This window comes from Mobula hypostoma, chromosome 13 (assembly GCF_963921235.1).
Source record: "Mobula hypostoma chromosome 13, sMobHyp1.1, whole genome shotgun sequence".
Lineage (NCBI taxonomy): Eukaryota > Metazoa > Chordata > Chondrichthyes > Myliobatiformes > Myliobatidae > Mobula > Mobula hypostoma.
The window spans coordinates 56,005,721-56,029,481 of NC_086109.1; the positions used below are offsets into that span (position 1 = coordinate 56,005,721).

General features: G+C 38.6%; 1 protein-coding gene across 5 annotated transcripts in view; it reads right to left on the reverse strand.

Moving 5' to 3' along the window:
- The window catches only part of LOC134355600 (zinc finger protein 280C-like), a 165,506-nt gene that overhangs the window by 73,762 nt on the left and 67,983 nt on the right, over nucleotides 1-23,761 (reverse strand). For all 5 annotated transcript variants that reach the window (XM_063065715.1, XM_063065714.1, XM_063065718.1 and 2 more), the window contains 2 exons: nucleotides 6,682-6,839; nucleotides 91-191 (listed from right to left, as the gene is read on the reverse strand). In XM_063065715.1, coding sequence (XP_062921785.1) covers nucleotides 91-191; nucleotides 6,682-6,839 — 259 coding nt within the window. The remainder of the gene's footprint in view (nucleotides 1-90; nucleotides 192-6,681; nucleotides 6,840-23,761) is intronic.

Here is a 23,761-nt window from a genome sequence, read left to right on the forward strand (position 1 = left end):
ATTCCAAAATTAAGACATAATGCTTGCAATTTTAAACAGAAACCTCTGTACACAAAAAAAAATCATTTACAGATATCAAAATAAAATTACCTGACAAACATATGGCATTTCCCCCGGTTTATGATTGTCTTTCATATGCTGCAGAAGGACTTGCTCAGATTCGTAGGACAATTCACAAATTTTACAAATTGCTGAAAAACAAGCAAGAAACAAAATTATATTTGCTTACTGTTCGTTTCTTCAAATACTCTACATCTTACTAATTTTAATGCAATAAAATAAGGTAGACTGAACAAATAAGCTCTGTTAGATGTTTAATAAGGGTTCTTTACTAAAAGAATAATTTTCAAATGCCTTCTACACCATGCATTTTTTGAAAATTGTAACATCCTTTACTGTTCCAATACTTTATCTAATTTTATTTATGTGCCCAAACTGATGGAAGGGAGAAAGTGAAGCAAGTAGCATTCTTATTCCCATTAACATATAAACATATAATTAACTTTAGTCAGATTCTCTCTTTTCATGTTTGATGTCTTTCCCCAAAATATTAAGAAATGTAGTTATCTGTTTTTTATAACGTCACACAACTTCATCAGGAATTAGCTTTAACAGAAGCTTTAGAGTTCATTTGTACCCAAGCTTAGAATTAAGCCTCATTTTCATTTTGTTTATTTCCTGGATGTTTTCTGATAAAAATTCTAGTTTCTTAATTCACACTCAGTTCACCATTCTGTAATCTATTACCTCATCTTGCATTTAGTTTGACCAGTAGGTGTCTATTGTGCAACAATTATTTGAAAACACAGAAATCACACCAATAAGTCACCCACTCTTCCTTATTTATCATTTAATAAAGCCTTGCGTATATCCTCATTATTAATGCCAATTTTCTTACCAGGCAGTGGAATTATGATTTTATACAACAAAACACTCTATTTTCATTTTGTGATCTGAATCCAAATTACACAGTAATTTTTTAAAAACAACTTTCAATTTAGGATACCGCATTTGCTGCTAAGGATATAGTTACCAGAACATTAGGGAAAGCAGATAAATATTGGGTGATCATTTTATATAACACTCTGTTAATTTTGCTCATGTTACTTAGATTTTGGCAAACGACTGATCACTCCCAGAAGGTCTCTTCAGATAACATTAGTTTTATAGCAATTATTTACATAGATCATTTTTGAATCATCATAGCAGCAACTGTTCAGAAACTAATATTTAAAAGAAACTCCTTATTCCTGAAATTGCACCAATTGACAAGCGACTTTAAAGACATTCAAAAATGTACTTCCTGTGTAATTTTAAACAGTGAAAATGTAAAATGTTCCACAATAAAAATCACAGTAAAAATATTGAAATTATTTATCTTTTGAAAATGTCATAGAAAGAGAAAACTAACACTGATTAAAGAATTTGCCAAGGTTGAGAATTATGGGGGAAATAATGATGTTTGAATGTTAAATCTTCAGCTTTTTGATGTGTAACAATATGAGAACTATTTATAAAATTATTGATCAAGGAAGAACAAAATATTAAACCGAAACACAACAAAATTAAGAATATACAAACTATTAGCTATTTCACCCCTGGATCTTGTCCACCGTACAATTTTATCATGGTTGATTTTGACCTCAATTCCCATTTTTATGTTCCTTTCAATAACCTGGGATAATAAAAACCAACTTCAAAGATTTGCAGTGCATTTCAATAATATTCCATTCAACAGCAATGATAATGTTCCTAACCAAGTAATGTATTTGTTGTCGTGCAACCTCTTAACCTATAACAAACAATCTGGAAATATTTTAAAGAACCAAGTTGCAGAGTGCAAATAAAGGCATACTTCAGGAATAATAAAATTAACTGTTCTATTTAGACTGGTGTATGGAAAATAATTTGAGCAGTAGTAGCTGCATTATAAATGCAGTTATCGTTTCTTACTCATGTGAAACAGAAAACTTGATTGACATGTATAACATTATCAAAGCCTGTGGCAGGTAGTTACTAAGAACGCTATGGCAGCGTAGCGTTTAGCGCGACACTATTACAGCTCAGGGTGTTCTGGAATTCGGATTTCAATTCTGGCACTGTTCTGACAGGAGTCTCTGTATGCCCTCCTGTGGAATACATGGGTTTTCCCCAGGTGCTCTGGTTATCTCCTGCAGCCCAAAGACTAGGTAGGATAATAGGTTCCATGATGAGGTTAGTTAATCAGGGTTGTGGGGTTGCTGAGGCCGCGTGGCTCAAAGGGCTTGAAGGGCCTGCTCACGCTGTATCGCAAAAATAAAGAAGCTGCTACCCTGGCTAGAAGGTGAGAACTAGAGGGTAGTTCGTGATAAAAGTACATGATAAAAGATTGATTCTTTACAGTGGAGAGGAAGAAACAAATTCTCACTTAGAGAGTTGTGGATCTTTGAATAACCTGAGAGGACATTGGATGGTCACAACTGACAATGACAGATTTTTGAGTAGCTCAAGAATTGAGAGATACAGTAAGAAAATAAATTTACAAGTTCAGCTACGATCATATCACATAGTAGACTCAACACTCTTCCTTTTATGTCTTAAGAATGACAGCTTAATTATAGTTCATATTACCATAAAAGTTGCTCACGAAGTTGCTCTTTCCAATATTCTGTAGGAACTCTGGTGTCCAGCGACAGATTTCAGAATTATCCAGCAATTATATTGCTGAAGGGTCTTAGCCCAGAATGTCAACTGTTTATTCTTTTCCACAGATGCTGCCTAGCCTGCTGAGTTCTGCCAGCATTGAGTGTGTTGCTTGGATTTCTAGCATCCGCAGATTTTCTCTTGTTTGAGACTTGCAGGTGAATTGTTTCGAGCTCTGAATGGTGGTGAGGGAGAATGTGAATGGGCAGATCTAGCATTTGTACCACTTGCAGGGATAAGTGCCAGGAGGCAAGGGATGAATGGGCAAGGGAATCACGGAGAGAGTGATCCCTGCAGAAGCAGAGAGGAGGAAGGTAAATATGTGTTTGGTGCTAGTTTTAAAGACCATGGAATTTGAAATATAGAGCAATATATATAAATAAATATTTCTTAAGTAATCCAGAAAGGTCATTAAAGCATAATTTTAAAGCTTAGTAAGCTATTAAAAACCCATTGATACCCCATATGACAAAACTTCCTATTTTCAAAGCAACGTTTCCAGCACCAGCAGAATCCCTTGGTACTTATGTTGTTTGTTGATATTTTCAAGTTTTTCAAAATGTGTTTTTTTTTTGCAAAATACTGGAACAAGTGGAGGAGTGAAAAGGATCTACTTATACTTCTGGACTTTTGTCCTTAAATATATATTGGCATATTCCCAAAGGTGTTGTCAGATTTCCTCCATTAAAATAGTAAGCACTGCATGTCATTATTTCTCACTGGAAATCCAGGCCAAAGATTATTCTAAATTCTACATTATTTCTAACAATAAAGCAAGTTTCCCTATAATAAACAGATGACAGATTTTAAAAAGATAATGTAATTCAAATCAAAAAGACAGTATAACTTAGAAAATATTTTTATGCAAAAGATATGATCTACTTTTATAGATCTAGTTACAATTCCATTTCCAGAAGAAAAATCCCATATGAAATTGAGTGTATTTCCCCACCTCTGAAATCATATGGATATACAACGAAGTTCACAAAAAATACATAGCAAATTGCGAGTGCACTCAAGTGGAAAAGCAGAATTGAACAATATATTTTTATTATTCGTACTTTTCAGATATAAAAATCAATTTCTATCAACCCACATCATTAACAAGTCAGAGTGTGGAGTGGTTTATTAAAGTTACATTATTATCCCCTTTGAAATCTTTCTATAATAAAAAGGTAGCAAAAAAATGATGAAGTGCTATACAAAACATATAAATTTTCAGTTTCATAGATAATTTGGGCTAGTCACATTAAAGAAAACCTGATAAGTTTTAAAATTTTGTCTGAAAACAAAATCCATCATTAGATAATCTACAAGGAAACTAAATGTACTTTAAGAATAGAAAGTATTAATATTTTTCCTATCTCAAAGCCTATCCACTTAGAAACATCTAAAGAAGTGTCATTAAAAATTGGCAAAATTCCTCATATTTTTCAATGGAAAACCCCCAAAACAATGAAGTCTTCTCAGCTACATCATACCGTAATATGCCTCATAATTAAACTTACATCAAAACTTACTGGAAGACCAAGAAGACAGGTAATGGGAGGAAGAAAAATAATTATCCTACAAAGTTAGCTCCAGCAGTGTAACTGAGAAATAGCTGTAACAGTGCCTTGAAAAAGTATTCAGCCTCCAACTCTTTGTTCGCATAAAAACCAGGCATTTTGATGAATTTAACAGAATTTTTATTTGTGAATCACATGCTCCTATTTTCAGTGTAGAGCCCAAAAAAAAGGTAAAACTGTAAAGCATGAAAAAATAAAAATTCAAAAACTGAAATGCCAGCAGTTCAAAAGTACTCATTCCCCTTTGCTCAGTACTTAGTTGAACCACCTCTTGCAGCTGTTACAGCCAGTAATCTTTTTGGTTAAGTCTCTGTTAGTTTTGCACTAACATGATGTAGCAACATTTGCCTATTCCTCCTTGCAAAACTGCTAAAACGGTGTCAGGTTATTTGGAAGAAGGCAGTGGACAGTAATCTTAAGGTCTTGCCAGAGATCTTTAATCGGGTTAAGATCAGGGCTCTGACTGGGCTACTCCAGGACATCATTTTTTTTCATTTGAAGCCACTCCATGTTTGCTCTGGCAGTGTGCTTTGGGTCATTGTCCTGCTGAAAGATTAACTTCATCCTTAGTTTAAGCTTTAGCTTTAGTTTTTATCCAGGATCTCTCCATATTTAGCAGCATTCACTTTCCAATCAATCTTGACCAGATTTCCAGTCTGTGCTGCTGAAAAGAATCCCCCTAGCATGATGCCACCTCCACTGTACTTTACAGTAGGGATGGTGTTACCTAGTTGATGTGCACTATTAGATTTATGCCACATGTACCACTTAGTGTTGAGACCAAAAAGTTCCACTTTAGTGTCATACATCCACAAGACCTTCTTCCATATTTTTACAGTATCTTCTAAGTGATAATTTGCAAAGTCTTTATGAGCAAGGATATGATTTTCTTTTAGCCAGGGCATCTTCCTTGCCACTCTTCTCTAAATACCGATTTTGTGCAAGGCCTTAGAGATTGTGGAGCCATGAACTTCATCTCCAGTTGCAGCCACCGACTTCTGCAGTTCACTTAGAGTGACTATTGGCATCATAGTAGCCTCTCTTATAGAAGTGGTAAGTGCAACATTTGTAAGTCTAAAGGGATGGCCTGACCTAGGCCGTGAGGCTGTAGCTTCCTATTTTTTCCACTTTTTCATGATGGACTGCACTGAGCTCTAAGGTATGCTCAGTGCCTTTGAGATGGTCTTGTGCCCTTTCCCAGTTTTGTGCTTCTCGATTATCATTTCCCCAACTTGCCTTGAATGCTCTTCTGTCTTCATTTTGATTTGCTCTATTGAAAATTACCATACTATTGGGCCTTCTTGCAGTGAGAGGAGGTATTAATTCTTATGAATTCTTTGAAAACAGGTGATCCTCCAATTTTCTACATCAACAAATTGGGTGAGTTGGTACAGTAACATATTGCTACTAAGGTAGCATAATAATTACAAAGGAGATGAATACTTTTTCTGTCTCAATTTTTATTTTTAATTTTTTTAGTAAATTTGTCAGGTTTTGGAATTTTTTCTTGATTTTATATGATGCACAATGTTTCGTAGATTAGCTCAAAAATCCTACTTAAATATATTTTAAATTTAAAACATGACACAGTAAACTGTGAAAATAGTTGTGGGCCTGAATACTTTGTCAAGGCACTGTATGATATATAACTGGGTATGCACCACAGCTTATCTGGCTGCAGAAGCAAACGTGCCAACTAATCACACAAATGCATAGCATTAAGAACAAATTTTAAGAACATATATTAAAAGAGCATGCCAAAAGACACATGCTGAAGTAGGCAAATAAAGCAAAATGTCAATTTAACAAAAGAACACTGGAAGAATCCCACTGTAAATCCTTTTAGTTAGATAAAGTACTAGATTTAAAATAATTTTAAATAATTTTAAAAATCACATAAAGGATGGTCTTTAAAAAACTGTAAAATGAATTATGGCAGTTCAGTAAACTTTGATTCAAAACTGTGCAAGAGAAATAATGCCATGAAAAGATCGTTAAGTTTTTACTTTTCACCTAATCAACATGCATACACCATGCAACATTTGAGAGCAACATGTAGAGATTTTGCAACTGTGAACTAACTCAAAGGTAGCTGCAAAGAAGTAAAGAAAGTTGCCACATTCAAGAAAGTACACGATTCATTTTCAATTCATGGAAATTTCAGTACCAACTGAGCTACAGACTCCCAAACTCACATATATCAGTTCTTCCCTCACCATAAAAGTAATGGCTATTGTGAAGAATTTCAGCTAACATGGGATTGACATTTATATTGTCCACTTAAGGAAGATCAGGTATCATGGCACGATCCCAGACATATAGGCAAAAGATAACATTCTACATATAATATATGCATTTCACGCAAATTACTTAGAACGAAAAAATGAAACAATAACTGCTATTTCAAAACAAAAGGCAACTAAATACTTACTAGTTGACTCATATGGGCAGTGAGCAGTTTCAATATGGCATTGTAGCTGGAAAGGTGTGGGGAACTGACGGTGACAGTGCTGACAGGTGGTGTGATTTTCCCAGCTCTCACTACTCTGCTTCTCCAATTCCATATGATGTTTCATGTGGTTCATAAACCTAACAAAGATGAGGCAGTAAATAAAACAAAATATCACCTCTACTATGTAGCTCTAAATATTATTACAACATACTATTAAATCTAGACAGTTGGTTCAACTTTGCAAAATGCACAACATACATTTGAAACTTTAAATGGGAAATTACAGAAATTTAAGCTGTTTTATTAACTTATAATATTGCTGTACTCCTAACACATATAAAAGGCTGAAACAAGAGACTGTATATGCTAGAATCTGGAGCAAAACACAAAGCACCGAAGGAACTCAGCAGAAGTCAACATATGAAAGAGCAATGACCAGAATTTAACTTTGAATGGTCCTCTAGCAATGTTAAATTTATTCTACAGATTATCTTGCAAAAAATTACAAGCAGCAGGAGCACATTAAATAAAGGAAGCAGAACTATAAAATCATGGATATTATTCCTCCAGTTACAAGAATCCAGCTGAAATAAGCTTTGATATTTACTTGAGTTGAATTACCAAACCAGGATGGAAAAAATTTTGTTTGGAAATGCATCACCTTATCTTGGTTGGTGGGGGCAATTTGTTTGATTGACAGGATGGGGAAAAGACTATAGTTGCTCCAAATTTCAAAGTAGCATTGAAAAAATTCCTCTTCCACAATACTGGCCCTGTTCTTTCTTTCAATGCATGGTTTCACAAAACATGAGACATCTTCCATCTGCTTCAGTGCTTCAGCTGTCCAAAACAAACTGTGAGGCACACATTATTGATAAAAATTCAAATAGGAACCCTGCTCTAGTTTCCTTGTTTTCCTCAAATATCTGAATATTCAACCTGGTTCAGAGATGGGAAAGATAAGGGCTGGTGTTTGTAAAAAAAAAATAATAATAATTTAATAATCAGTCATAATCTTCTTAGACAAGCATAGGAAGAGGCAAAGTTATTTAGCCCCAGAACAAGCTACACAATTCTGTGGCTTAACATGGATACTTGCAACTTGTGCTATCACGTAGAACCTATTAATCTCAGATCTAACATAAGTAACTGCAGGTTTACTGAAGAAAGTCCATTTTGCTGTTGGGATCTAGAATGCCATGATCCAGGGGTTCTTCATGTCATGATCACCATATACTGAAAACTAGTTCAAGCTAGATAGATAAAGATCATTCCACTGGTAAGATGTAACCTATGAAATAGTCAGGTTCAGTGGCTTGACACAGGCTGCAGAGAAACTTCTAGAAAAATACAGAATCAACTGAAAATTCACAGAACAGTAACACAAATGAAGGTGATAATATAAAATTATAAGCATAAAGTTAAACTACAAGAAAAATAACAATTTTAATCTCTAATCCAACAATGCCAAATTCCCTGCTTGTTGAAGTATTTGCCAACTTAAATGCTGAGTAGCCTAGCTCTACTCTTTATACCACATCCAGCTTTCACTAACAGCAATTATTTTCCTCCCTTTAATACTGAAATCATATCAATCCTAACTGGTGCAAACAACTGCAGATGCCAGAGATCAAAATCAATAAGAGAAAATGTTATAACCACATAGCAGGTCAAGCAGCATCAGTGGCGAGATAAAATTTGATGATTTACATTAGGTATTTCAGTTTCAGAGTTAAACATCTTAGTTTTTTTTTGCTTTCAGAAATATTCTGTTTCTCCACCTACTGCATAACCTTATAATCTATCCAGCATCTTCTCTTTCCATTCTCAATTTCTGTAACTGCCTCTTCCAGGGCAATCTTTGAGTCCTGACACCATATTGATAAATCTGACTCTTACGTTGCACTCTAATATTCCTTCTATAGTTTGGTCACAAAGGAGATCACAATAATCCACATGGATTCCAACTGGAACTTTACAGCAGTATAATTTCTATACTGCTTTATAATCCAGTCCTCTAGTCTAGCCAGCTTTCATTCAGTGTACAAATATTCTTGAAATTTACATTCTTCATCCATACTGCTACACTGTCCCCCACTTCCAACCTTACAGCAAAGATTAGCATTTAGCTGATTTGCCCTGCTTGCTATGGGCAGTTTCTGTTTCATTCTGTGCAAGTACAGCCTCAAACACATAAAATATTAGCAGTTGTTTCATATTTTATTTATAATAATATGATTGCTTTTAGATAAATGTTTACACACAGATATGCTGTTATCTAAATTTGGCTCATTACCCAAAGATGAATCTAACTGGGTCTATTCTTTTATTTAGTAAATTATGATGAAGAATATCACCCTCCAATACTATACCTATCTATCCTTATAGAACATAGAACAGTATAGCACAGCAACAGTCACTAATGTTTCTGCCTCTTCCACAGCCCAGCCAATGCATTCCAAGCGCCCACCACCTTCTGCATAAATAACGCCCCTCACATCTCCTTTGGAATTACCCAGTCACCTTAAATGAATGCCCTCTGGTATTAGGCATTTCAACCCCAGGAAAAAGATATGATATATCTATTCTATCTATGCCTCTCATAATTTTATAAACCTACAACTCTAATTGTTTAACTAAAGCAGTACAGGAATATATTTTTGTTCACTTAATATTGTTTGTTATTTTAATATTTATTCAACATAAGCAATATAGAGTGACCAGACAATGAGTGACCTCCATTCTGATATGCTATAACATTACATCACCTTACTGCATAGTGAGTTAAAACTATTGAAAGTACAGGTGACATTTAAAAAGGATTTAACATGTGCATGATATCCCACTTTATACTTAACTGCTAAGACAAATAGTACGATGCTGATAACGATAGACATATATTCTATCACTACTTTTACAAAAATGGCAAAGATCAAATGCAAATACAGTAAAAATAAGGGATGGGATTGGTAACAGCCGTTTATTTACCAAAAAAAACTTAACATTACCCTATGGTCCTAAAGAAGAACTGCTTTTTATTCATATAAATCAGAAAGGTATTCATTAGATTCCAGCTGTTCTCAAGACAAATCACTGGCGTAACTACTAAGGTCTCTACTCTTAAGCACGTATAACAGCAATTAAAATAAAGAAGGCAAGACAGCAGCTAGAGTTTGAGGAGCTTTGGTATGCCATCTAAAAACATTCAAAAATTTCTACAGATGTACCGTGGCTGGCTGCATCACCATCTGATATGGAAGGGCTACTGCACAGAACTGAAGTAAACAGCAGAGAGTTGTAAAGTTAATCAACTCCATTATGGATACCAATCTCCCTCAAAGTGTGGTGCCTCAAAAAGGCAGTGTCCATCATTAAGGACTCCCACCATGCAAGACATGCCATTTTTTCACTGCTATCGTCGAGAAAGAGGTACAGAAGCCTGAAAGCACACACTCAGCAATTCCGGAACTGCTTCTTCACCTCTGCCATTCAATTTCCGAATGGACACTGAACCCATGAACATTAGCTCACTGCTTTTTTATTTGTTTTTGCACTACCTATTTAATATACATATACACACTTACTGTAACTCAGTTTTTTTCTATGTCATGTATATCATGTATTGCACGGTGCCGCAAAGTTAACAAATTTCACAACACAGGCCGATGATATCCTGTTTCTGATTGTGGGTGGGTGGGGGGGGGTGCGTGTGTGTGTGCGTGTTAGCTTTAACGTTATTTAAGAAAGCTCACCTATCCATAATATCTATCTATAGATCATGCAGGCTATGCTCTCAAAAGCCATGATCATATTTCATTTTTCACATTTGCTATTTCAGCCTTCCTTTAAGGATTCTTCTTCAGGGCAACTGTGACCTGACTGCCAGCAAGTGGCTGTGATACAAACGGGTCAGGCTGCTAAAACAGCTTACCAAAGTCTTTTTGCTGCATCTTACAGTAAACTTATTCAATCACAAGAACAGTTCTAAAAGAGTATAAACTACCAACTATTTTTCACCACACATTCCCAAAGGGAATTCCAACAAAATCTGCTGATAATGTCATCAGTCTATTCAAAAAGATGGTAATGAAGACTGTGGAATATTGTATCATCACTAAGAGTGAAGAACAATCACACTTAAGTACCTATAAATATACTCACCAATTCTGGCTTTCTGAAGGTGTTGAGTTTTAATTTCTTTCCAAGTGAAAAAGGCTACTTTATTTCTTTTAATTGTACTATTATATTGCGCAATGCCAAAAATTCAAATAGCAATACGCACAATTGAAGAAAAACTAAAAATCCTAACTTTTTGAAAAATCAATTATCATAATTGGAGTCACTAAGTGGTACAGCACAGAAATGCACCTTACGAACCCCCCATATCCATGCCAATGTTTTTGCATATCTACACTAATCCCATTTGCAACATTATGTCCACAATAACACACACACAAAATGCTGGAGGAACTCAGCAGGCCAAGCAACATCAATGGAAAACAGTACAGTTGACATTTCAGGCTGAGACCCCACATCAGGACTCAGTCCTGCTGAGTTCCTCCATTTATTTGTGTGTGTTGCATTGGATTTCCAGCATTTGCAGATTTTCTTGTGTTTGTGATTATGTATATATCAATGTCCTGCCTGTTAAAACTGACTGTCTAAATGTCTCTGGCAGCAAGTTCCTTAGTGTCCCTTGTGACCACAAGATTCTGTGGGACAACAATAATATAAATGCTGCAAGTCCGCTCCCTTGTTTATTGATGAAACAGACAGCGGAGAAGCTATGTGGCCTCGGTTGTAGCGAGGACTAGGCATCAAGCTAGGCTGCCAGTTGCAGCAGTCCAGTACAGGAGATGCCAGAAGTGTGTAGTGCAGCATCCGTGCTGGGTTGGGGCCCTCTTGTCAGTGCTGCTCCCCAGTGATTGATCGGTGGAAATGACAAGCTGGATTGCGTACGTGCATACTCACGTGTGTGGACTGCTGAGAATTGCTTGTTCTTGCCAATAACATCCATGCACCATCAATTTACAGGACATGTCACCCAAGGACATGAGCTATATATTTTTTGTGTGACTGTATGTTTACTATATGTGCCCCTCAAATTCCCTTCAGAGCTCTTGCACCTATGCCCTCTTGTTATTTGGTATCCTTTTCATGAGGGAAAAATTTGCCTATCTACCCATATCAACAACTTTCATAATCTCATCCACTCCTTTATTCGTGCCTCACACTCTTTACTCCATGGAAAACAAACCTAGCCTATCTGATCTCTTTCTACACAAATCCTCCAATCCAGGTGGACCTCCTCTGCACTCTCTCCAGCATAACTGCATCCTTCCTTTAGTAGGGCAACGAAAACTACACACATACTCCCAGTGTCATCTAACCAACGTTTTGTAAAATTGCAAAATAATGTCCCAGTTTTATATTCTGTGCTCTTAACTCTGAAGGTAAGCATGTCATATAGTTCCTTCCTTAAAAGCTATCTAGCTGAACAAGTAACAAGTTGTTTATTTTCATTTTCATTTTCAAAAAACAAAAAAAGCTGGAGGAACTCTTGTGAATATCAATAAAAATATTGTGTAATATTTCTAGTAGTTTTTTTTTAAATCTCTGCATTTTCTAGAGCTTAGTGAAGGTTAAGTACTATATAGGATGAGAAAAGCAAGATACTGGAAATCTCATTTAAAAATAAAATGCTGTTAATGCTCACTAACATTCATCTGAAACATTAACACTGCTTTGCTTTCCACAAATGGTGGCAGAATTACTCAGCAATAGCAGCCAATTCCATTTTAATCCAGAATATTGAACTCTTGCGTTTGCCACTCAGCCATTACCATCTAAAGGTATTCAAAATAATCCAAGGTAAAGTGTAGGAGCCATCTATCTATTTTCTGTCTGTATTGTATATTGTGTTGCGTGTTTATTATGAGTTTTGGCAGTTTGTCATGTGGGTTGGGGTGTGGTAGAAGCGAATGAGTACAGTCACTAGTTTTGTACTAGTCATGTTTAGTTTTAGTTAGAGGCAGCCAAGGACATGGTGATTTTTCTTGTTGACCACTTAATTATGCTAATTTTAAGGCTAATTATTCTTATTTCACCATATTGGTTTTGTTTGTTTTTTTTAATCACTATAAGATTGTTTGTCTTTGCTGGTTTCGGAATAAAGGCTCAAATGTACTTTTTTCCCGGCGTGGAACTTGGTTATTTGAAAGCATATCAGGCAGTGTCAATTCCCAAAATCAGTCTCAGCGGTTTCATTTGTTTCAGAATCAGAATCAGGTTATTATCACTGGCATGTGTACTAAAATGTGTTAACTGAGCAGCAGCAGTACAATGCAATACATGATAATATAGAAAGAAAAATAAATAAATAAATTGCATTAAGAGTGAGTGTGTGTGTGTGTACACACACACACCCATTTCCAGAAAAGTTGGGATATTTTCCAAAATGCAATAAAAACAAAAATCTGTGATATGTTAATTCACATGAACCTTTATTTAACTGACAAAAGTACAAAGAAAAGATTTTCAATAATTTTACTGACCAACTTGATTGTATTTTGTAAACATACACAAATTTAGAATTTGATGGCTGCAACACACTCAACAAAAGTTGGGACAGAGGCATGTTTACCATTGTGTTACATCACCTTTCCTTTTAATAACACTTTTTAATTGTTTTGGAACTGAGGATACTAATTGTAGTAGATTTGCAATTCGAAATTTTGTCCATTCTTGCTTAATATAAGACTTCAGCTGCTCAACAGTCCGTGGTCTCCGTTGTCTGATTCTCCTCTTCATGATGCGCCATACATTTTCAATAGAAGATAGATCTGGACTGGCAGCAGGCCAGTCAAGCACACACACTCTGTGTCTACAAAGCCATGCTGTTGTAGCCCGTGCAGAATGTGGTCTGGCATTGTCCTGCTGAAATAAGCATGGACGTCCTGGGAAGAGACATCGCCTTGATGGCAACATATGTCTCTCTAAAATCCTAATATACGCCTCAGAGTCAATGGTACCTTCACATACATGCAACTCACCCATGCTGTGGGCACTGATACACCCCCATACCATCACAGATGCTGGCTTTTGCACCTTTCGCCGATAACAATCTGGATGGTCATTTTCATCTTTGGCATGGAGAACTCGACACCCGTTTTTTCCGAAAACTAGCTGAAATGTGGACTCATCTGACCACAGCACACGGTTCCACAGTCTTTCAGTCCATCTGAGATGAGCTCGGGCCCAGAGAACTCGCCGGCGTTTCTGCATAGAGTTGATGTATGACTTCCTCCTTGCGTAATACAGTTTCAAGTTGCATTTCTGGATGCAGCGACAGACTGTGTTGAGTGACAATGGTTTTCCAAAGTACTCCCGAGCCCAGGTGGCTATAATTGTCACAGTAGCATGACGGTTTCTTAGGCAGTGCTGCCCGAGGGCTCGAAGATCACACGCATTCAACAGTGGTTTCCGACCTTGCCTTTTATGCATTGAGATGTCTCTGAATTCTCTGAATCTTTTCACAATATTATGTACTATAGATGTGGAAAGACCCAAATTCTCTGCAATCTTGCGTTCAGAAATGTTCCTTTTGAACTGACTAACAATTCTTTCATGAATTTTGGCACAATGGGGTGAGCCACGACCCATCCTTGCTTGCAAAGACTGAGCCTTTGATGGACGCTACTTTTATACCCAGTAATGATACCTCACCTGCTACCAATTAGCCTGCTTAATGTGGAGTCTTCCAAACCGGTGTTACTTGAATACTCAGTGCACTTTTCAATCTTATTTTAACTCTGTCCCAACTTTTGTTGAGTGTGTTGCAGCCATCAAATTCTAAATTTGTGTATATTTACAAAATACAATTAAGTTCGTCAGTAAAACTATTGAAAATCTTTTCTTTGTACTTTTGTCAGTTGAATAAAGGTTCACGTGAATTAACATATCACAGATTTTTGTTTTTATTGCATTTTGGAAAACATCCCAACTTTTCTGGAAATGGGGTTTGTGTATATATATAGCAGAGCAGAAGAAGCTGTTCCTGAATTACTGAGTATGTGCCTTCAGGCTTCCGTACCTCCTGACGGTAACTATGAGAAGGGGGCCAGCCTTGGGTGGTGGGAGTCCTTAATAATGGACGCTGCCTTTCTGAGACACCGCTCCTTGAAGATGTCTTGGATATTACAAAGACTGGTACCCAAAGTGGAGTTGACTAGTTTTACAACTTTCTGTAGCTTCTTTCAGTCCTGTGTAGTAGCCCCCCCTGTCCATACCAGACGGTGATGCAGCCTGTCAGAATGTTCTCCACAGTATATCTACAGAAGCTTTCAAGTGCTTTAGCTAACGAAACAAGTCTCTTCAAACTCCAAATGAAATATAGCCACTGCCTTGCCTTGTTTTCTTGATGTATCAATATATTGGGACCAGGTTAGATCCTCAAAGATCTTGACACCCAGGGACTTGAAATTGCTCACTCTCTGCACTTCTGATCACTCTGAGCATTGGTTCGTGTTCCCTCATCTTAGCCTTCTACAATCAGCTCTTTCGTCTTACTGATATTGAGTGCAAGGTTAATGCTGCAACACCACTCAACTAGCTGGTATATCGGCGCTCCTGTACACCCTCTCATCTCCATCTGAGATTCTATTAAAAAAAGTTGTAACATCAGCAAATTCATAAATGGTATTTGAGCTATACCTAGTCACACAGTCATGGGTATAGAGAGAGTAGAGCAGTGAGCCAAGCGCACACTCCTGAGGTGCACTAGTGTTGATCATTAACAAGGAGGAGAAATTATTACCAATCAACACAGATCAATTACAGAGGGAGCTACAGAGGCCAGGTTCTGTAGTTTATCGATCAGGACTGTAGGAACGATGGTGTTCGACGCTGAGCTACGGTCAACCAACAGCATCCTGACATAAGTGTTTGTATTGTCCAGGTGACCCAAGGCCATGTGAAGAACCATTGAGATTGCATCTGACGTAGACCTCTTGTGGCAATAGGCAAATTGCAGTGGGTCCAGGTCCTTGCTGACAGTTCATTCTAGCCATGCCTGACCTCATCACTAAAGATGTGAATGCTACTGGGCGATAATCATTAAGGCAGCTCACATTACTCTTCTTAAACACTGGTAAAATTGTTGCCTTTTTGAAGCAGATGGGAACTTCTGATCATAGCAGTGAGAGGTTGAAAAGGTCCTTGAGTACTCATGCCAGTTGGTTGGCACTATTTTTCACAGCCTTACCAGGTACCCCAACAGGACCTTCCACCTTATGAGGATTCACTCTCCTTAAAGACAGCCCACCAGCCTCCGAGACAGAAATAGCAGCTGTAGTTATATTCACCTTTTCAAAGCTGGCATAGAAGGTGTTGAGCTCACCTGGTAGAGAAGCATCACTGCCATTCATGCTATTGGAGTTTTGCTTTGTAGGAATTAATGTTCTGCAAACCCTACCTCAGTGATGTGAGGCCAATGTCGCCTCCAACCTCGCTCAGAATTGTTTTTGCTCTTGAAATAGCCCTCCACAAGTCATACCTGGTTTTCTTGTACAGACCCGGGTCACCAAACTTAAATGCCACAGATCTAGCCCCCAGCAGATGACGCACCTCCTGGTTCATCCACAGCTTTTGGTTTGGGATTGTACGAGTTTTCGTAGGCACACACATCCACACAGGTTTTAATGAAGTCAGTAACAACAGCAGCATACTCATCCAAATTCTAATATGAATCCCTGTTTACAGTCCAATCCACTGATTCAAAGCAGTCCTGTAAGTGCTCCTGTGCTTCCCTTGTCCATACCTTCTTGGTCCTCGCTGCTGGCGCTGCAGTCTTCAGTCTCTGCCTCAAGTATGACATGATTTGTTGACGGTAATTATTTAGAGACTTTTTCAGGCTGGCCTGTAATAATGGTGAAGTTGTCAGGGTGTGCTTTTTCATCCATATTGAACCCATTGCTCAGATCACCTAGAGCCTGTCTGACAGTGGCCTGAGGTGGAACGTACACTGCTACCAAAATGATCGCAGGAAGCTCTCGCGGCAGGTGAAGTAGATGGCACTTAATTGCACGAGATTCCAGGTTTGGTGAGCAGAATACAAACAACATTGATACATTTGTGCCCCAAGAGGAACTGATCATGAGGTATTCCTCCATCTCTGCTTTTAAGAGAATCCACGGCTCTACCATGGCGGTGTATAGTGAACCCATCAATCTGAATTGCTGCGTCCGGTACGGAAAGGGTTAACCAGGATTCCATGAAACAAAGGACGCACACAGTTCTAATGTCCCTCTGAGATCTTCAATTTTATTTAATAGAGACTGTATGTTTGCCAGCAAGATAATCAGTATTGGAGGTCTAAAACCCCATTTTCTTAAATATACCTGTTTCCCTGACCTGCAACCATGTTTCTTACCAAGAATCCAGCAAGAAGTACAGCCACAGATGCTATTGGTTCCATCAGTTTTAAGCAGCAATAGTTTACTCAATCGTATTAAGACATCTTTATTAACTGTACAGAGCTTGGTCTTTACAAGAAACTGCTATATTTTTGTTAACTATCCACTGTGGACTGTTGTTTGATTGCATGGTGGTTGCCTGAGCATTTGTTGCTTTGTTTTATTGAAGTGCTGAAATACTGTCCTGGTGGCTGACATTTGAATTGATTCAAGGTCTGGTTCAAGCACTGTGGATGTGCGGACAGTTTGTTTTTACCTTAGCTACGTTTATTGTACAGAGTATCACTGGTGTGTTTTGCAAATCTGCTGTGGGCAAACAAGAGTTAATTGCGAGTTACACAATAAACAGAAAGTAACATGAGTGAATGGAAGCATGGAACCGACATCAGCAACCCTGAGGTTGGGGTTGGCAAAAGAAGAATAAAACTTACTGCTAAAGCTAAGGTGAATCATTTTCAAGGTCTTCAAAAGGAGTATGAAACAAAGGTGAACAAAATTAAAAGTTTAATATCATCAATTAAGGATCTTATGAAAAATCTGCTGTTGTTGAAAACACTGTTGTCATTACTTCCCAAAGACAAACAGGAAAAACAGATTGAATGATTTTCAAACATTGATAGCTATAGCAATGCATTCAGATTGTGAAACAATGGTTGACCCAAACATACTACACTGAAGGTCATATTGCTGCAACAAGTGAATATGTCTCACCTGCCGTCAAGGTATCTCAAATTCCAAGAAACATTTTGACAACGCATACAGCAGATGATCCACAAGATGATGTGAAACCGAAGGATAATATGTCAGCGATCAAAGCTCTGCTGCAGATAGAAAATCTTCAGTACCTAATACCTCCTCTACACGCATTAAATCAGAGGCTGATTTAGCTGCATTGATCACACATCAATGATTATCGAAGGACAGACATGAGCTAGAAGAGCAAGGGGGCAGCTGCACAAAAAGGAGCAGCAGCTTAACTTGCAGGAAAAAATTATCACATTTAAGGATAAAGCTAATGTGCTAAGGGATTCAAGTGTGGAAAATGCTCCAGCAGGACAGTCCAATGGTGTGAGTTCATGTATTGAAAAGGCACAGAGGAAAACAAAAACACTCAATTCATTTGTTCCTCAAGTGTTTGGGATGCATGAACAAGACCCCAAGTGGTCGTTCAGGGTGTATACTCTCTGCCTGTGCTAATGAAGCACGCTGAACCTATGTCATATCCAACAGCTCAAAGAGCTATGGGGACATTCACTTAGAGCACAGAAACACTTTTGTTTTAGTACTGGAAGATGGTGCATTGAGAGTTGGTGGATAGCTTAGTAGAGCAGCCATGCCCGGAGAAGCTAAACATCCTATTATACTGGTAAACCATCTACATATCTCAACCATCTTTCTGAATCATGTATATCGAGAAGTGGAACATGGTGGCCATAACCACGTTATCTAGGTTGCATCAAAAATACTGCATTCCAGGTGCTAGTATAGCTACAAGAATCCTATCTAAATATGTTGTTTGTCGACAAATGCACATAGCTCCAGGATGCCAGTACATGGCAGATCCACCTCTGGACAGTGTCTCTCCAGATGAACATCATGTAGGAGTGGACTACTTTGGACCTTTTGAGGTGAACAGCAGGAGATGGGTCATATTCACCTATCTAGCTATACAAACTGTTCACACTGCAGTGGCATCTTCTTTAGACAGATTCCTTTGGTAATGCACTTAGACACTTCATAGCAAGATGAGGACAGGTTCATAAATTGCACTCTGATAATACAACAAACTTTGTTGGAGCTGAGTACGAGTTGCGAGAAGCCACTGAGAAGTGCAATCACTGAGGGATCAGTGATGTCCTTCTTCAGAAAGGAATTAAGTAGATTTTTAATCCCCAGCTGGTTCATATAATGGAGGAACATGGTAGAGATTGATCAGGTTTGTGTGAAAGGGCCTCAATTCCACAGTCCTTTGTGAAGTAGAGGCTATTATCAATAGTCATCCAATTACTAAGGCATCCTCTGATCCCAATGATTTGGAAACAGTAACAGCACCCAACCATCTATTGCTTCTGAAGACCTCACCATCCTGACCACAAGGAGAGCTCCTTAAGCTCATCTTAGACGGAAGCAGGCCCAACACATGTCAAACTTGTTTATAAACGGTGGACCAAGGACTACTAACCACAGTTACAACATTAACCCTCTCACTGTAGGCCTGTAGTAAGTTAGCTTTTATTGTGAATTCAACGTAATAGCAACATAACTCTACAATGCATAGGGAATAATGATGAGGAGGTCATTTCCAATAAATAAACACGTCAAGGGTAAATATGATTCGGCTAAACACAACACATAAAAGTTTGGATGTTCCTTTAAGGAAAAGTAGGTCTGTTACTTGTACAAATATTGACACACCCATGCAAATTTACTGTTCTCCAGGAAGCAATAATTTAACTCACACCAGTATCTTAACTTGATACTGTATTGACAAAATATTTTAAACTATAACAAACACAATAGTACTATATAATACAAAAATACTTAAAGGGTTATCCACTGAAAAACCAATCCAAACGTAACATAAGTAAATATGCACACACCGTCCATGGAAAAGGCATTGAACTTTCTCCAAGGTCATGTGCTAAGTAGCTAACTAAAAGTTATCTGTATACTCTCATGACCATTGTCAGTTCGTTATCTGTTTTCATTTTCCTTCCTTCTCCAATTCCATGCTCCCTCTAGAAAATGGCTACCCATCCTTTCTCCTGCGCTGTCTCACCAATGTTCCTGATACAAATCCTATTGCTAATTCAACAAGCCTGACTTATACAAGCAACTGAAATTTTATTTTAATCAGCAAAAAATACCCAATTGTATAATGTAATTAAAGGAACACATTGCATTTTGAGAAAATCTGCAGAAAATAAAATAGCCAATAGCATAGCTGTATTAAAAATAATAAAGCATGGCCTCAGACCAGGGTATACAAGGAAAAGTCAGAAATGGTCACATACAAAAGCAATTACCTCTCAGGAGACATGGTTATAGTTGACGACTCAGTGACTTGACTGGAAGAAGAAAGAGGACATCTGCATATATGTTCAGAGGCTTAGACAAGTACAGCACAGAAGCAGGCCCTTCACCCCATCCAGTCCATGCCGAAACAATTTAAACTGCCTGCTCCTATCAAACTGCATGGGGACCACACCCCTCCATACCCCTACTATCCATGTACCCATGCAAACTTCTCTTAAAAGTTGAAATCGAGTCTGCGTGCACTTGTGCTGGCAGCTCAGTCCACACTCTCACAACCCTCTGGGTAAAGATGTTTCCCCTCATGTTCCCTTAAACTTCTCACCTTTCACCCTCAACCTATGACCTCTGGTTGTAGTCCCACACAACTTCAGTGGAAAAAGCCTGATTGCATGTACCCTATCAAAGCCGCTCATAATTTTGTATACCTCTATCAAATTTTCTCTCAATCTTCTACATTCTAAAGAATACAGTCCTGCCCTATTTTCTTTACGACCCTATCTACCTGTGATGCCACTTACAACAAATTATGGATCTGTATTCCCAGATCCCTTCGTTCACACAGCCCTCAGAGGAAGACCTACCCGGGTTGGTCCTACCGAAGTGCAAAACCTTGCACTTGTCTGCATTAAATTCCATCTGCCATTTTTCAGCCCATTTTTCCAACTGATGCAGATTGCTCTGCAAGCCATGATAGCCTTTCTCACTGTCCACTACACCACCAATCCACAAGTTTGCTGATCCAGTTAACCACATTACCAACTAGATCAATGATAGAGATGACAAACAACGAAGGACCCAGCACCATCTCTTTGGCACACCACTTGTCACAGGCCTCCAGTCAGAGAGGCAACCCTCTACTACCACTCTCTGGCTTCTCCCACAAAGCCAACTATGTAATCCAATTTACCACCTCATACTGAATGCTGAGCGACTGAACCATCGTGACCAGCCTCCCACGCAGGATTTTGCCAAATGGCTTAATGAAGTCCATGTAGACAACATTCATTGCCTTGTCTTCATCCACTTTCGTGGTAACTTCCTTGAAAAACTCTGTAAGATTGGTTAGACATGATCTACCACGCATGAAGCCATGGTGACTATCCTTAATCGGACCCTATCTATCCAGTAGCTTTCCAAAACTGATGTCATACTCAACAGTTTATACTTTCCTGGATTTTGTTTAGAGTCACTAAGGATATTTTAAGTATCTCTGCTAGGGCCCTGGCAATTTCTGCACTTGCCTCCGATAGGGTCTGAGTGAACACCTTGTCAGGGAACGCCCTGGGGTTTTATCCATCCTGATTTGCCTCAGGGCAGCAAACATCTCCTTCTCTGTAATCTGTACAGGGTCCATGAAGTTTATGCCGCTTTGCCTCACTTCTAAAGACTCTGTGTCAATCTCCCAAGTAAATACTGATGCAAAGAATTCATTTAAGATCTACCCAATCTTTTTTGCCTCCATACATGGATTACCATTCTGGTCTTCCAGAGAACCAATTTTGTTCCTTGCAATCCTTTTGTTCTTAAAGTATCCGTAGAAACTCTTAAGATTCTCCTTCACTTTATCTGCTAGAGCAACCTCATGCCTTCTTTTAGCCCTCTTGATTTCTTTCTTGTGTACTCTTGATACTCCATAAGCATCTTATTTGTTTCTACTTGCCTATATCTGCTGTGCACCTCTTTTTTTTTAATCTCTTAACCTGGGCCTCAGTATCTCTTGAAAATCAAGGTTCTCTCTACTTGTTATCTTTACCTTTTATTCTGAAAGGTACATACAAGCTTGTACTCTCAAAATTACATCTTTGAAGACCTCCCACTTACCAAGTACACCTTTGCCAGAAAACAGCCTATCCCAATGCACACTTGCCAGATCATTTCCGATACCATCAAAACTGGCCTTTCTCCAATATAGACTCTCAACTCACAGACCAGACCCACTTTTCTGCATATTTACTTTGAAATCTATAGCATTGTGGTCACTGGATGAAAAGTATTCCGCTACACAAACTTTTATCACCTGTCCTGTCTCAGTCCCAAATAGCAGGTCCAGTATCACAAGCTATCTCATTGGGTCTTCTATGTACTGATGAAGGAAACTTTCCTGGACACTCTATCCCATCTAGTCTTTTCACACTATGGGATTCCCAGACAATATGTAGGAAGTTAAAATCACGCCTTATGTCTCTTGCAACAGTCTGCAATCTCTTTACAAATTTGTTCCTCTAAATTCCTAGGACTGTTGAGTGGTCTATAATATAGCCCCATTAATGTGGTCATACGTTTCTTAATTTCTCAGTTCCATCCATAACACTTCACTGGTTGAGTCCTCCAGTCTGTCCTAACAGAACACTGCACGACATTTTCCCTGACTACAATGTCAGCACCAACACCTGCCCCCCATCATGTCTAAAACAATGGAATCCTGGTATTTTGAGCTGCCAGTCCTGACCCTCCTGCAACCAAGTCTCACTAATGACAACAATATCAGAATTCCAAGTGTTAATCCTTGTCCTGAGCTCATTTGCCCTTTTTTATGGTACTTCTTGCATTGAAATATATGTAGCTCAGGGCACTAGCTGCACCATGCACAACTTTTTGATTCCTGACTTCGTCTGAGCCCTTACCAACATCTGTCTCCCCAATCTCTCCTCTAATTGTTCTGGCACTCTGGTTCCCATCCCCCTGCAACTCTACTTCAAACCCCACTATGCAACATTAACAAACATTCCTGTTACGATATTAGTCCTACTCCTATTCAAATCCAAACCATCCCTTCCATACAGGTCCCACCTTCCCTGGAAAAGAGTCCAATAATCCAAAAATCATATGCCGCCCCTCCTACACCAACTCCTTAGCCAAGTGTTAAACTGTACAATCTTTCTAGTTCTGGCCTGACTAGCACGTGGCACAGGTAGCAATGCTGAGATCACAACTCTAGAGGTCCTGTTGTACCTAACTCCCCGAACTCCCTATGCAGAATCTCGACACTCGCTATACCCATGTCATTGGCACCTACATAGATCATAACCTCTGGCTGTTCACCCTTCCATTTAAGAATGCTGAGAACTTGATCCGAGATGTGCCGTACCCTGGCACCTGGGAGACAACATACCATCTAGGAATCTCGTTCTCACCCACCAATCCTCCTATCCATTCACCTAACTAATGAATCCCCTCTCACCACAGCACACCCCTTCTCCACCACCCCCCCCTTCTGAGTCACAGAGCCAGGCTCACTGCCATAGACCTGACTGCTGCGGCTTTCCTCTGTTTGGTCATTCCCACCTCCCAACAGTATGCAAAATGGTATATCTTTTGTTGAGAGGGATGGCCTCTGGGATACTCTGAACTGGCTCCTTAACCCCCTTCCCCTTCCTGACAGTCACTCAATTTCCTGTGTACTGCACCTTGGGTGAAATGACCTCCTTATATGTGCTATTTATCACCCCTTCAGCTTCCCAAATGACGTAGAGTTTATCCAGTTCCAGCACCAACTCCTTAACGCAAATTGTTAGAAGATATAGCTGGATGCACTTCTCACAGTTGTAATT